Here is a 13,733-nt window from a genome sequence, read left to right on the forward strand (position 1 = left end):
TCGGACCTAGACTTGGTGCTCCGGTACCGCTTGCAGTGCAGTAGCAGAGAGAACAGTCTATGACTAGGGTGGCTGGAGTCTGACAATTTTGTTGTGCCCTCTATACGACTATCTTGGTATGCTTTGACTATGTTAGTTTGTTGGTGATGTGGACACCAAGAAGCTTGAAGCTCTCAACCTGCTCCACTACAGCCCCGTCGATGAGAATGGGGGCGTACTCGGTCCTCCTTTTCCTGTAGTCCACAATCATCTCCTTTGTCTTGATCACATTGAGGGAGAGGTTGTTGTTCTGGCACCACATGGCCAGGTCTCTGACCTCCTCCCTATATGCTTTCTCATCGTTGTCGGTGATCAGGCCTACCACTGTTGTGTCATCGGCAAACTTAATGATGGTGTTGGAGTCGTGCTTGGCCATGCAGTCATGAGTGAACAGGGAGTCCGGGAGGGGACTGATCACGCACCCGAGGGGCCCGTGTTGAGGATCAGCGTGGCGAATGTGTTGTTACCTACCCTTACAACCTGATGGCGGCCCGTCAGGAAGTCCAGGATCCAGTTGCAGAGGGAGGTGTTTAGTCCCAGGGTCCTTAGCTTATTGATGAGCTTTGAGGGCACTATGCTGTTGAACGCTGAGCTGTAGTAAATGAATAGCATTCTCACATAGGTGTTCCTTTTGTCCAGGTGAGAAAGGGCAGTGTGGAGTGTGATTGCGATTGCGTCATCTGTGGATCTGTTAGGGCAGTATGGGAATTGGAGTGGGTCTAGGGTTTCTGGGACAACGATGTTGATGTGAGCCATGACCAGCCTTCCAAAGCATTTCACGGCTACAGACGTGAGTGCAATGGGTCGGTGGTCATTTTGGCAGGTTACCTTAATGTTCTTGGGCACAGGGACTATGGTGGTCTGCTTAAAACATGTTGGTATTACAGACTCGGACAGGGAGAGGTTGAAAATGTCAGTGAAGACACTTGCCAGTTGGTCAGCGCATGCATGCAGTACACGTCCTGGTAATCCGTCCGGCCCTGCGGCCTCGTGAATGTTGCTGTATTTAAAGGTCTTAATCTCATTGGCTGCGGAGAGTGTGATCACATAGTCTTCCGGAACAGCTGGTACTCTCATGCATGTTTCAGTGTTATTTGCCACGAAGCAAGCGTAGAAGTAGTTTAGCTTGTGACACTGGGCAGACCTCGGCTGTGCTTCCCTTTGTAGTCTGTAATGGTTTGCAAGCCCTGCCACATCCGACGAGCGTCAGCGCCGGTGTAGTATGATTCGATCTTAGTCCTGTATTGATGCTTTGCCTGTTTGATGGTTCGTCGCAGGGCATAGCGGGATTTCTTATAAACTTCCGGGTTAGAGTCCCGCTCCTTGAAAGTGGCAGCTCTGCCCTTTAGCTCAGTGCAAATGTTGCCTGTAATCCATAGCTTCTGGTTGGGGTATGTATGTACGGTCACAGTGGGGACGACGTCGTCGATGCACTTATTGATGAAGCCAATGACTGATGTGGTGTACTCCTCAATGCAATCGGAGGAATCCCGGAACATATTCCAGTCTGTGCTAACAAAACAGTCCTGTAGCTTAGCATCTGCTTCATCTGACCACTTTATTATTGATCCGAGTCACTGGTGCATCCTGCTTTAAATTTTTGCTTGTAAGCAAGAATCAGTGGCATAGAATTATGGTCAGAATTGCCAAATGGAGGGCGAGGGAGAGCTCTGTACGCATCTCTGTGTGTGGAGTAAAGGTGGTCTAGAGTTTTTTTTACCCCTCTGGTTGCACATTTAACATGCTGATAGAAATTTGGTATGACGGATTTAAGTTTCCCTGCATTAAAGTCCCAGGCTACTAGGAGCACCGCCTCTGGGTGAGTGTTTTCTTATGGCGGAATACAGCTCATTCAGTGCGGTTTTATTGCCAGCATCAGTCTGTGGTGGTATGTAGACAGCTACGAAAAATACAGATGAAAACTCTCGAGGTAGATAGTGTGTTCTACAGCTTATCATGAGATATTCTACCTGAGGCGAGCAAAACCTCAAGACTTCCTTAGATATCGTGCACCTATGTATTTTTGTAAATAACAGCTGAAGGAGTAGGATACAACAAGCAACCAACAGGTAGGCTGTTGTTTTTTCTGAATGGGGTTGGGGAGAAAGCACAGCTTGTGGCCTCAATTAGCCTAGCTAGCTAGCTTCTCTATGCTACTACAGTCAAGACAGGCACTGTTTTACAGGATGATAAATAACATTGTGGCTGCTACAAGTTAGCTAGTCTTGGCTGTAACCGAGTTTCCTTGGCGTCTCTCTTGCTCTCACTCAGTCTACTCGCTACACACACAGCCCTCCGAAGATGCAGCATTAGAGAAGGGTCTGAAAGCGCGTCAGCCTCTCTCCCTCACGCAGCAGTGCTCAGTTTAAAAAAACGTAGCTACGTACATTTTTTTTTATAAAATAAAAAAGACGTTATCCAACAAAAATACATGCCACTATTCGAATAGTGAAATTATTTTAACCCCCATCCCTACCTCCATCATGTGACCCTTCTCTGAGTCTCCTGGCAACTCCTCCAGGGGGTCGGGCTCCTCAGGGATTGGTTGTTCACACTGACCCTCGTCTTTGTCCAGGGGGCAGGGCCTGCCAGGGGGCTGCTGGTTCTCCTTGTTGATATCATCTTTAGGGCTGATGTGGGCCAGCACCGGGCTGACCTTGGCTACGATGGTGGCAGAGCGAGGCCGTGCCGGACGCCCACGCTGGACTGTCTCCCAGCCCTCAGAGTCCTTCTTACCTGGACACAGTGAAGGACACACACACTCATTAGAAGTGTTGCTCCGCAGACAATCAGAAGAGGATACACACTGTCATGACTGTCCTGATCAGGTCAGGGTACAGGAGACCACCACCCTACAGATTATCTCCCAAACCCCCAACAGAGGAGGAGAGATCTAGGGGTCTGAAGATGTGGGGGTTTTATGACACCTCATGCCCATAATACAGAGAAATTCCTTTGTCCTAACAATGGAGAACTGGCCTCAGAACCTTAAAAACATGCAATAAAGGGACTTTGGAACAATGGTTTCCGTCAGCCACAATGGTGGTTATGACGAAAAGTGGAATATTAAAATGTATGTAACTTTTGTATTTGTTTTTAAAGGTTAAGAGATGACGTTATTATGAAAACATTGTACCTTTAAGAGTTTTCCCAGTATATGCCTGATGTTTATACATTGTACGCTGTTTGGAAAATATCCAAATCAAACAGAATGTTTTGATAAAGATGAAATGTGAAGTTAGTGTCTAAAATCGGATTTTTAGCCAAATCTAAGCCTTGCCCCCTTGACTTGGTCCGCCCAGAGAATCGCCCTAAAGGCTGTTACACCCACTTCTGACCCAAGGGTATAAGACAGGAGAGTGAAGAATTAACATAGTAGACTATTGACCCCAAGCTGCAGCCAAGGTCTAACAAAGTCGACGAACCCCAAAACGAAACACAAGGTTGAAGACAAAGAAATATTTTTCTACACGAGCTACGGACGAGTAGCTGTGTCTAAGCGGGTGAATTCAAGCCGAACCACCCAGCCTCCACTCTCCATTGAATCGTGGTATCGACACCATTCGAGCCGAAGCTGTGAGCTCTGAGCTACAGAGCTGTCTGTCCTCAGAAGACCCCTTTCCGATCAAGGGTGAGGATCAGACCACTTAGCCAAGAAGGACACTGACATCGTGAGGACAACCAGAGAGTTGCGCCGGAGAACTGCGTCATTTAGAAGCCTAAACGACCCACGCGGAGCTTCCCACCTGAGAACTACAACACGTAATTACATCATTATGTTCTGACCCATAAGAGCGGCAGTTCGGGGCAAGGCTAATTTTAAATAAGCATGGCTGACAAATGAACCCAAATGTATATTTCTCTCGTGTACTTCCTTTCTTTCTCTCTCTTTAAAATCCCCATTTTGGGTAACAAGCGCCATAGTGTGTTGGCCCGTTATACTAAGTCCTAATCGATAGCTAGACTGTGTTTTGTGTATGTGCATTTTTATCATCATTTTAGCTTGCTAGTAAATAAATAATCAACTAAGATTGGTGTGGTAAATTCAGTGGTAAAGCCCGGGTCCGTGCAGATTCCCGGATTATACGACTTTCAGATTATGAGACTGTAGAGGAAATTGATTAATTTAGCGACTGTTGTAATCGATATTCTGATATCCTTTGAGTTAATTTGGGAAATAGAAACTCAATCAAAACAATGTTCCCATGGTGCCCCAGGTTAATGAGTTAATAATTGCTTGATTCATTGCTTAATTCATTTAATCACGTAATTATAAACCGTTAATCATTCGATGAGCAACAGTCGTCACATTAACTAATACAACGTCACGACAACACCCTCAAGGGTTTACATGCACTGATTATAAAAAGACCATGAAACAGACCATGAAACCATCATATAGCGCAGCATCTAAATTTCATGCGGTGGCTCTGCTTACCTGGTTTCTCAGCGGGATAGTTGTTGACTTGGCTGGGGACAGGAAGGGACTGGGAGGACTTGACCCGGTCAGCCCAGCTGGGGCCCGTGTGGGACAGACGAGCTATGGCCAGTGTGGGTGGAGGACCACTGGAGAGATAAACACAAATCACTCAAAAGCAGATGAGCGCAATGTCAACATACACAGAAGCATTTCACCACAGAGATCAGTATAAATTATTTGTTTTAATAGACACAGCTTCTCCTCTACACAACTGCCGGTCCAACAGTACATTTTAAACCAGTGGTTACCAAAATTTTCTGAGTCAAGATCACTTTCGCAGTCAAAAAGCAAGCATCAAACTACCACTCAGATTTATTTTTTAAACATGACTCAGAACGTAACATTAAATGTTACATTCTAGAAAAGATACCAGAGTTTCCGAGTTGGATGACCGTTCAAAACGATTTCTCCCCAGAGTGAGCTAGTTTTTTTCCCAGTGTTCCCAGTTGTCTTGAACGCACTGAAGTCCACAGTTTTAAGTCTCAGCACAGGGAGGGAGAGAGCAGCAGAGGGTCTGCCTCTCACAGTCCCTGCTCTCTACTTCCTTTCCACGGGTGAGACTGACCAGAAAGGGAACACAGTCTTCCACCTGAGGCGAAACTCAAATAGCACCGCATCTGCCTCATGCACAAATTCATGTTGTTGCTATGACCAGAGAAAGTGAAATATTCCTCAATATTAAAATAGACACGACAAGATGCTAATAATAAAAATGCCAGGCTATCAATACACCTGGCTACTCATTCATTGCAGCTACAGCAAGAGTGGAAGTAGGGAGAAGCACGTTTTATGCTTCATAATAGTGTTGAACAAAAACAGTGTTGACAGTGCTGAATGAAATTGGACATAAACTCACTCATAAAAACTGCAGCGCTTTGCTATATTCTTTGACAGTCTCTCTCCGGTCATGATTTTAAAAGTTATGAAATCTCAGGTAGGCTAGTATCAAACTGTGGCTGGGGTCGTGGAAGCCATTGGCAAGGTGATTTGAGCTATCCGATTGCCCAGCGCAGTATGTGCACTCGATTTAGCCACAGATCTCCCGGTCCGCTTTTCAGACAAATTAAGTGGTTCAAAATGGGAACACATTGCTTAAGAAGGTGCACAGGGCCTCTGAATCAAGTGCACCTACTGTACCGCCAACAAAGCAACACAAATAACGATAAATAAATAGACTAGGAATGCATTGAAGATTGACCGGTTGGTGACCACTGTTCTAAATAATGGCTGTGACATCACTGACTACTCCAGCAAGAGTAATAAGAGGTGACCATAAGGTGAGCAGCTCCATCTGCTTCGCCCAGGCTGGTGTCTGACCCCGGCTTTCCTCCCTACACACTCTCAGGGTCTACAAACCTCCCTAATGATCAATACCCATTTCCTCGAGCATCCGATTACAGGGCACCGCACATATTGAACCGATGCTTCAGCAGTCTTTAACCACACTTTTATCTATACCTTGACAAATTACATTAAACAAATGCCTCAACATCAGCAATCAATCCCCTTACCAGCAGATCACAGTACAGCCACTACCAACCCAGACCAGTTGGCACATCATATTGCACATTGATTTATTAATTAGAAGTTTTAATGCTATTTTTTTGATCAAATTAGCATTGGTGTTCCCTTTACTCTAACTGTGAACATGTAATGATGGCTGACTGTATTACTCAGAATATAGCTGAGAGGAAACAGAGGACATGCTGCTGCCCAGAACGTGCTAGTGAGGAGGGATTTTGATGACTGCTGTATAATGGTGTGTGTTCATAATGACTGGCAGTCATTACATTAATATGATGGTAAGCACTTTGAGTTCAGATCAGAAACAGTGGAGATTAGGGCTGTCAACCAAACCAGAAATGAGATGGAGAAATCTTACCCAAAGTTTAGGGCGCGGCGAGCACTAGGTGAGTGGACAATCCTGTCAGATGAGGGGCTGGGCATCACATGACGACCTGGGGACATCTTACGAACTTCCCAAGCCAAAGACGTGGGTCTGGATTCAGAGAGGACAAATAAAATAAAAATATAAAATTGTAATATACCTTAGTACCATAGGGGGAGATTTGTATCTCACTTTAGCTAAAAACAATTCAACTTATGGGAACACAGAAACATACACAAAAGTTGCAGGTTGACTGACCAATCAACAGCGTACTTTAAATGTACAACTTGGGAGGCAACTTAAAAGCTTGGATTTTTATACCCATTTAATGGTGTTGTGGTCATTGTGTTAAAGAGGAGCCAATAAACGGGTGGATCACCTTGAATTACAGCCAAGGCAAGCCTATTGATCTAGTGTGTTTGTGACTCAAAGCCAGAGAGCAGAGATGGCACTTAGAGGTTCCCCTCAGGGAGCAAGCGAGCACGAGTGAGAAAAGAAGAGAGCCAAGGCATAGATAGATCACCTGTTCTGGGCATCTGTTTTCTCCAACTTCTCCTGCAGCTGGATCCAGTCAATCAGAGCTTTAAAGTCCCGCACATAGTTGTCCAACATCATCAGCACCTCCTGAAATAAAGACATGTCTTTCAGACACAGACAGGGGGACATCTCAGTGGAGCTTTCATCCACATATCGGGGCGGCAGGAAGCCTAGTGGTTAGAGCGTTGGGCCAGCAACTGAAAGAGCGCTGGATTGAATCCCCGAGCTGACAAGGTAAAAATCTGTTGTTCTGAACAAGGCAGTTAACCCACTGTTCCCTGGTAGGTCGTCATTGTAAATAATAATTTGTTCTTAACTGACTTGCCTAGTTAAATTAAACAAATGCAAAAAATATCAGGACAATGAGAAACTACTTTGTCGACGGTTGTTGCTCAATATGCGATAATGTGACTAGAAAACGATTTATACAACAGCCAACTTTCTGGGACATAGACATGTCTTATATGGCCAAGAAATCTTAAATTCTTGTTAATCTAACTGCAGTGTCGAATTTACAGTAGCTATTACAGAAAAAAAGACCCTACTATTGTTTGAGGATAGTGCACAACAACTAAACACTTTTCACGGCAACTGATTTGATACACTCACCGCTGAAGGTAAATAATGTACTTACATTCAGTAATATTGCTCCGATTTGTCATCCTGAGGGTCCTAGAGATAAAATGTAGCATAGTTTCGTTTGATAAAATCAATTTTTTCCATTCAAAATGTAGGGAACTGGGTTCTACAGTTTGACCCCACGGCTGTCTCTGACATTGCTGGGAGTGTGTAATTATTTTTATTACCATAGAATTTTATGTATGTTCTCTATAGTTATGTACTTGAAAATGTATAACTTGACCAATTTGGCACATTTGGGCAAACTCCTGGCAGACTTCATGCAAAGTATTGTGTTGTGAGGTAATTCTTCACTGTATCAGTCTGAAGCTTAGCACACACACTGATGCCATCTTGTGGACAAAATCGAAATTACACCTAGAATCCTCTCTTGCGTTTCAAAACAGAATTTAAAAAAAAATAGAAAACGCAATTATTTTTTTGTTTATATTATCTTTTACCAGATCTAATGTGTTATATTCTGCAACATTCATTTCACATTTCCACAAACTTCCAAGTGTTTCCTTTCAAATGGTATCAAGAATATGCATATCCTTGCTTCAGGTCCTGAACTACATGCAGTTAGATTTGGGTATGTCACAACAACAACAAAAAGTTCACTTTGGAAGCTAAGCCCCAGTGAAGGAGAGTGGCACAGATAACTGCCCCCTTTGTACTGTCTTTATTTGGGGAGAATCTCAGAGGCTCTATCCAACAGCACCCCCACAAGAGGTGGGGCTGAAATTACCAATGACATTACTAGAGAGGCCAAGACAAATTGAATTGGCTTGTAATCATTTCTTGCTACTGGCACAGGAAGAGTCTGGTGACGCCACCCCATTGTCCATCTGATACCTAATCTCAGAGTCTAGGACCTAGAACTCTACCCACTGTTCATTTCCCAGCCTCTGTGAAGGTGGCTATCGAAATACAAAATCTTATAACAGTCAAACTGGTACGCTACATAATGAGTCATATTTCTTTAAATTATTATAGGTCATCTAACAGGGTGAGTTGTGAAGACTAGAGCCTGTCCCCTCAGCCCAACCCAGAACTCTAGTGAAACAAATAGAGGGGACATACTAGGATGGGAAGACTAGACAGGATTCTACACTAACGTTTTACATTGAGTTTGATAGACTTAAATAATAATAAATAAATAATAAGTGCAACATTTATTTATTACAGTTTTTAAAGTGCCATGTGTTCTTTTCTGCAAAATCCTCTAGAGGTCAGTTTTTGAAAAAATTATACTTCATACCAAAAGGATACCACAGTAACAGGATTTCACTCTCAAAAATCTCACTTTTTAAATCGAACATCCAATTGTGTTGTTTTTCTAAGTCCACAACAATGCTTAAACCACATCAGGGGACCATTTGAAGTCTTGGAAATATATGACAAATGTTGAATTTTTTTTGTGTGTGTACTTAGTTACCCTTTAATTCAGGTGTGCACAAGCCAGTCAGTTGTTTGGCTAGCTGTGTTTCTGTAGGGCACTTGTGATGGAGTTTTCAAATCAAATTGCCACAGGATTGATGCAAATAATAATGATTCTGCCAGGTAAGCATAGACTACTTTGTAGTTAGTTGTCTACTAGAAAATGGTTACTCTATCATTAGCATGCTAACCACTACACAACGTGGTAGACATATAGACCCTATGCGCACAGCAGGCGGCACACTGGGCCAGTGCCAACTGAAAGCTATTTTTATATTTTTATTTTATTTCACCTTTATTTAACCAGGTAGGCAAGTTGAGAACAAGTTCTCATTTACAATTGCGACCTGGCCAAGATAAAGCAAAGCAGTTCGACAACATACAAAAACACAGAGTTACACATGGAGTAAAACAACATACAATCAATGATACAGTAGAAAGAAATAAGACTATATACAATGTGAGCAAATGATGTGAGATAAGGGAGGTAAAGGCAAAAAAGGCCATGGTGGCAGAGTAAATAAAGTATAGCAAGTAAAACACTGGAATGGTAGATTTGTTATTTGAAGAAAGTTCAAAGTTAAAATATAAATAATATGGTGCAAAGGAGCAAAATAAATAAAATAAATAAAGTAGGGGAAGAGGTAGTAGTTTGGGCTAAATTATAGATGGGCTATGTACAGGTGCAGTGATCTGGGAGCTGCTCTGAAAGCTGGTGCTTAAAGCTAGTGAGGGAGATAAGTGTTTCCAGTTTCAGAGATTTTTGTAGTTCGTTCCAGTCATTGGCAGCAGAGAACTGGAAGGAGAGACGACCAAAGGAGGAGTTGCAGGAATGAAAAAAATATATATACTGTCCTGGGTCAAGATCTGACAGGAAAACAAACAGGCATGCATCATTTCAATAGTAGGTGATTTTATCTTTCATTTGCAGGCTGAGCAAGTAACCTATACCTGATTCATACAGACATTGGAAAGTCAAAGTCAAGGCCTTTTTCAAGTACTGAATTCAAATTTTCAGGGACTGTATGCATTACCACTTTTTAATAAGCCTACCCAATTGCATTATGCATTGACATTCACATTATTTTTATATTCTAAAATATGTCAGAATAATGTGACCATTGCCTGACAAAATAGACAGCATGCGAGACAAACACATTAATGTAGTCTGTCCATGTGGTAGCTAGTCAGTCTCACCATTTGAGATGTTCAACAGTTAGAGTGGTTACTGTATCATGTTTCAAAAAAGAGAAAGCGACCAAAAACCGGTTTCCTAAGTAATGAAACTCTTTGCAAGGAAAATCAAGTTGAAGCCAACATTCAATGTCGTCTTGCTCATAATAACTGCATGTGGTTTTAACAGACTAGCACAGCACCTTTCAACGGCAGAAAACAAACGAAAGCACCTAGGCTACATCTCTCATAATAACTGCATGTGGTTTTTCAACGGCGGGAAACAAACGAAAGCATCTAGGCTACATCTCTCATAATAACTGATCAGAAATTAAATTACAGAATAATTAAATCGGAGCAGTAGAACTTCTAATTTGGCTACCATAACTTCAATGACTTTTCAAGGACCAAAGAGCCTAGATGAAATGTCGGATTTTCAAGGCAGGCTATTCCATGATGACTGAACATCGCAAATATTCAACCAAGACTTTGAACTTTTGAAATACCAGGGGCCAATCAATATGAACCTTCCCTTCAGTGTGCTTAAACTTTACGCACAGCCATGACCATGCTTATACATAATGCCAACTGGTGGAATAAGGGAACTGCTTGTCAAGCGTAGCCTACTGAGTGAGGAAAATGCATGTTGAAAATTTGTGAAATTGTGAGAGTAATAATTAAATCATTCTTCAATTTCATTGTATTTCCATTCTGAATTCATGCAACATAGAGTATCTCGACAGGCTATATCATATGACCGCATTTGTTCCGGGAAAACGAGTGAGAGATGGCTAATCTTGTTCCGTTGGAAGATTTGGCACATGCTGCACTTAGCAGACAGCACATTTTAGAGACAGGTGGGCCGTTTTTTGCATTATCAGATATCGTTTTCCAAAACCAATGTTACAGGATTTTTGCAATGATTTAAAACCGATTTTAGAAAGGCAAACTAATGCCATTCCGGTGCACATCCAAGTGCTATCCACCCTCTGGTACTTGGCAACGGGCACGTTTCAGCGGGAGCTTGCCGATCGGCATCTCACAGCCATCGATGAGCTGATGTTTAAAATTAAATCAAAGTCTATTTGTCACGTGCGCCGAATACAACAGGTGTAGACCTTACAGTGAAATGCTTACTTACAGGCTCTAACCAATAGTGCAAAAAAGGTATTAGGTGAACAATAGGTAAGTAAAGATATAAAACAACAGTAAAAGGACAGGCTATATACAGTAGTGAGGCTATAAAAGTAGCAAGGCTACATACAGACACCGGTTAGTCAGGCTGATTGAGGTAGTATGTACATATGGTTAAAGTGACTACGCATATATGATGAACAGAGAGTAGCAGTAGCGTAAAAGAGGAGTTGGCGGGTGGTGTGTGGGACACAATGCAGATAGCCCGGTTAGCCAATGTGCGGGAGCACTGATTGGGTGGCCAAATTGAGGTAGTATGTACATGAATGTATAGTTAAAGTGACTATGCATATATGATAAACAGAGAGTAGCAGCAGCGTAAAAAGAGGGGTTGGGGGGGCACACAATGCAAATAGTCTTGGTAGCCATATGATTACCTGTTCAGGAGTCTTATGGCTTGGGGGTAAAAACTGTTGAGAAGCCTTTTTAATCTAGACTTGGCACTCCGGTACCGCTTGCCATGCGGCAGTAGAGAGAACAGTCTTTGACTGGGGTGGCTGGGGTCTTTGACAATTTTTAGGACCTCCTCTGACACCACCTGGTGTAGAGGTCCTGGATGGCAGGCAGCTTAGCCCCAGTGATGTACTGGGCCGTACGCACTACCTTTTGTAGTGCCTTGCGGTCAGACGCCGAGCAATTGCCGTACCAGGCAGTGATGCAACCAGTCAGGATGCTCTCGATGTTGCAGTGGTAGAACCTTTTGAGGATCTCAGGACCCGTGCCAAATCTTTTTAGTTTCCTGAGAGGGAATAGGCTTTGTCGTGCCCTCTTCACGACCTTCTTGGTGTGTTTGGACCATTCTAGTTTGTTGATGATGTGGACACCAAGGAACTTGAAGCTCTCAACCTGCTCCACTACAGCCCCGTCGATGAGAATGGGGGCGTGCACGGGCCTCCTTTTCCTGTAGTCCACAATCATCACCTTAGGCTTGGTTACGTTGAGAGATATGTTGTCATTCCGGCACCACCCGGCCAGGTCTCTGACCTCCTCCCTATAGGCTGTCTCGTTGTTGTCAGTGATCAGGCCTATCACTGTTGTGTCGTCTGCAAACTTAATGACGGTGTTAGAGTCGTGCCTGGCCATGCAGTTGTGGGTGAACAGGGAGTACAGGAGGGGACTGAGCACGCACCACTGCGGAGCTCCAGTGTTGAGCTTTGAGGGCACTATGGTGTTGAACGCTGAGCTGTAGTCAATGAATAGCATTCTCACATAAGTGTTCCTTTTGTCCAGGTTGGAAAGGGCAGTGTGGAGTGCAATAGAGATTGCATCATCTGTGGATCTGTTTGGGCGGTATGCAAATTGGAGTGGGTCTAGGGTTTCTGGGATAATGGTGTTGATGTGAGCCATTACCAAACTTTCAAAGCACTTCATGGCTACGGACGTGAGTACTACGGGTCTGTAGTCATTTAGGCAGGTTGCCTTTGTGTTCATGGGCACAGGGACTATGGTGGTCTGCTTGAAACATGTTGGTATTACAGACTCAATCAGGGACATGTTGAAAGTGTCAGTGAAGACACCTGGTAATCCGTCTGGCCCCGCAGCCTTGTGTATATTGACCTGTTTAAAAAGGTCTTACTCACGTCGGCTACGGAGAGCGTGATCACACAGCCGTCCGGAACAGCTGATGCTCTCATGCATGCCTCAGTGTTGCTTGCCTCGAAGCGAGCATAGAAGTGATTTAGCTCATCTGGTAGGTTCGTGACACTGGGCAGCTCGCGGCTGTGCTTCCCTTTGTAGTCGGTAATAGTTTGCAAGCCCTGCCACATCCGACGAGCGTCGGAGCCGGTGTAGTATGATTCAATCTTAGCCCTGTATTGACGCTTAGCCTGTTTGATGGTTCGTCGCAGGGCATAGCAGGATTTCTTTTAAGCTTCCGGGTTAGAGTCCTGCACCTTGAAAGCGGCAGCTCTGCCCTTTAGCTCAGTGCAAATGTTGCCTGTAATCCATGGTTTCTGGTTGGGGTATGTACGTACAGTCACTGTGGGGACGATGTCGTCAATGCACTTATCGATAAAGCCAGTGACTGATGTGGTGTTCTCCTCAATGCCATCGGAAGAATCCCAGAACACGTTCCAGTCTGTGATAGCAAAACAGTCCTGTAGTTTAGTATCTGCTTCATCTGACCACTTTTTTATAGACCGAGTCACTGGTGCTTCCTGCTTTCATTTTTGCTTGTAAGCAGGAATCAGGAGGATAGAGTTGTGGTCGGATTTACCAAATGGAGGGCGAGGGCAAGGGCGAGGGAGAGCTTTTTTTCCCTCAGGTTGCACATTTAACATGTTGATAGAAATTTGGTAGAACTAATTTAAATGTTTCCCTGCATTAAAGTCTCCGGCCACTAGGAGCGTCACCTCTGGGTGAGTG

The 13,733-nt window shown here is 43.7% G+C and overlaps 1 protein-coding gene across 5 annotated transcripts in view; it reads right to left on the reverse strand.

Moving 5' to 3' along the window:
- Positions 1-13,733, reverse strand: part of LOC115152001 (S phase cyclin A-associated protein in the endoplasmic reticulum) — a 96,692-nt gene that overhangs the window by 70,474 nt on the left and 12,485 nt on the right. For all 5 annotated transcript variants that reach the window (XM_029696422.1, XM_029696419.1, XM_029696424.1 and 2 more), the window contains exons 5-8: positions 6,931-7,031; positions 6,402-6,518; positions 4,478-4,605; positions 2,516-2,775 (exon numbers count right to left, since the gene is read on the reverse strand). In XM_029696422.1, coding sequence (XP_029552282.1) covers positions 2,516-2,775; positions 4,478-4,605; positions 6,402-6,518; positions 6,931-7,031 — 606 coding nt within the window. The remainder of the gene's footprint in view (positions 1-2,515; positions 2,776-4,477; positions 4,606-6,401; positions 6,519-6,930; positions 7,032-13,733) is intronic.

This window comes from Salmo trutta, chromosome 17 (assembly GCF_901001165.1).
Source record: "Salmo trutta chromosome 17, fSalTru1.1, whole genome shotgun sequence".
NCBI lineage: Eukaryota > Metazoa > Chordata > Actinopteri > Salmoniformes > Salmonidae > Salmo > Salmo trutta.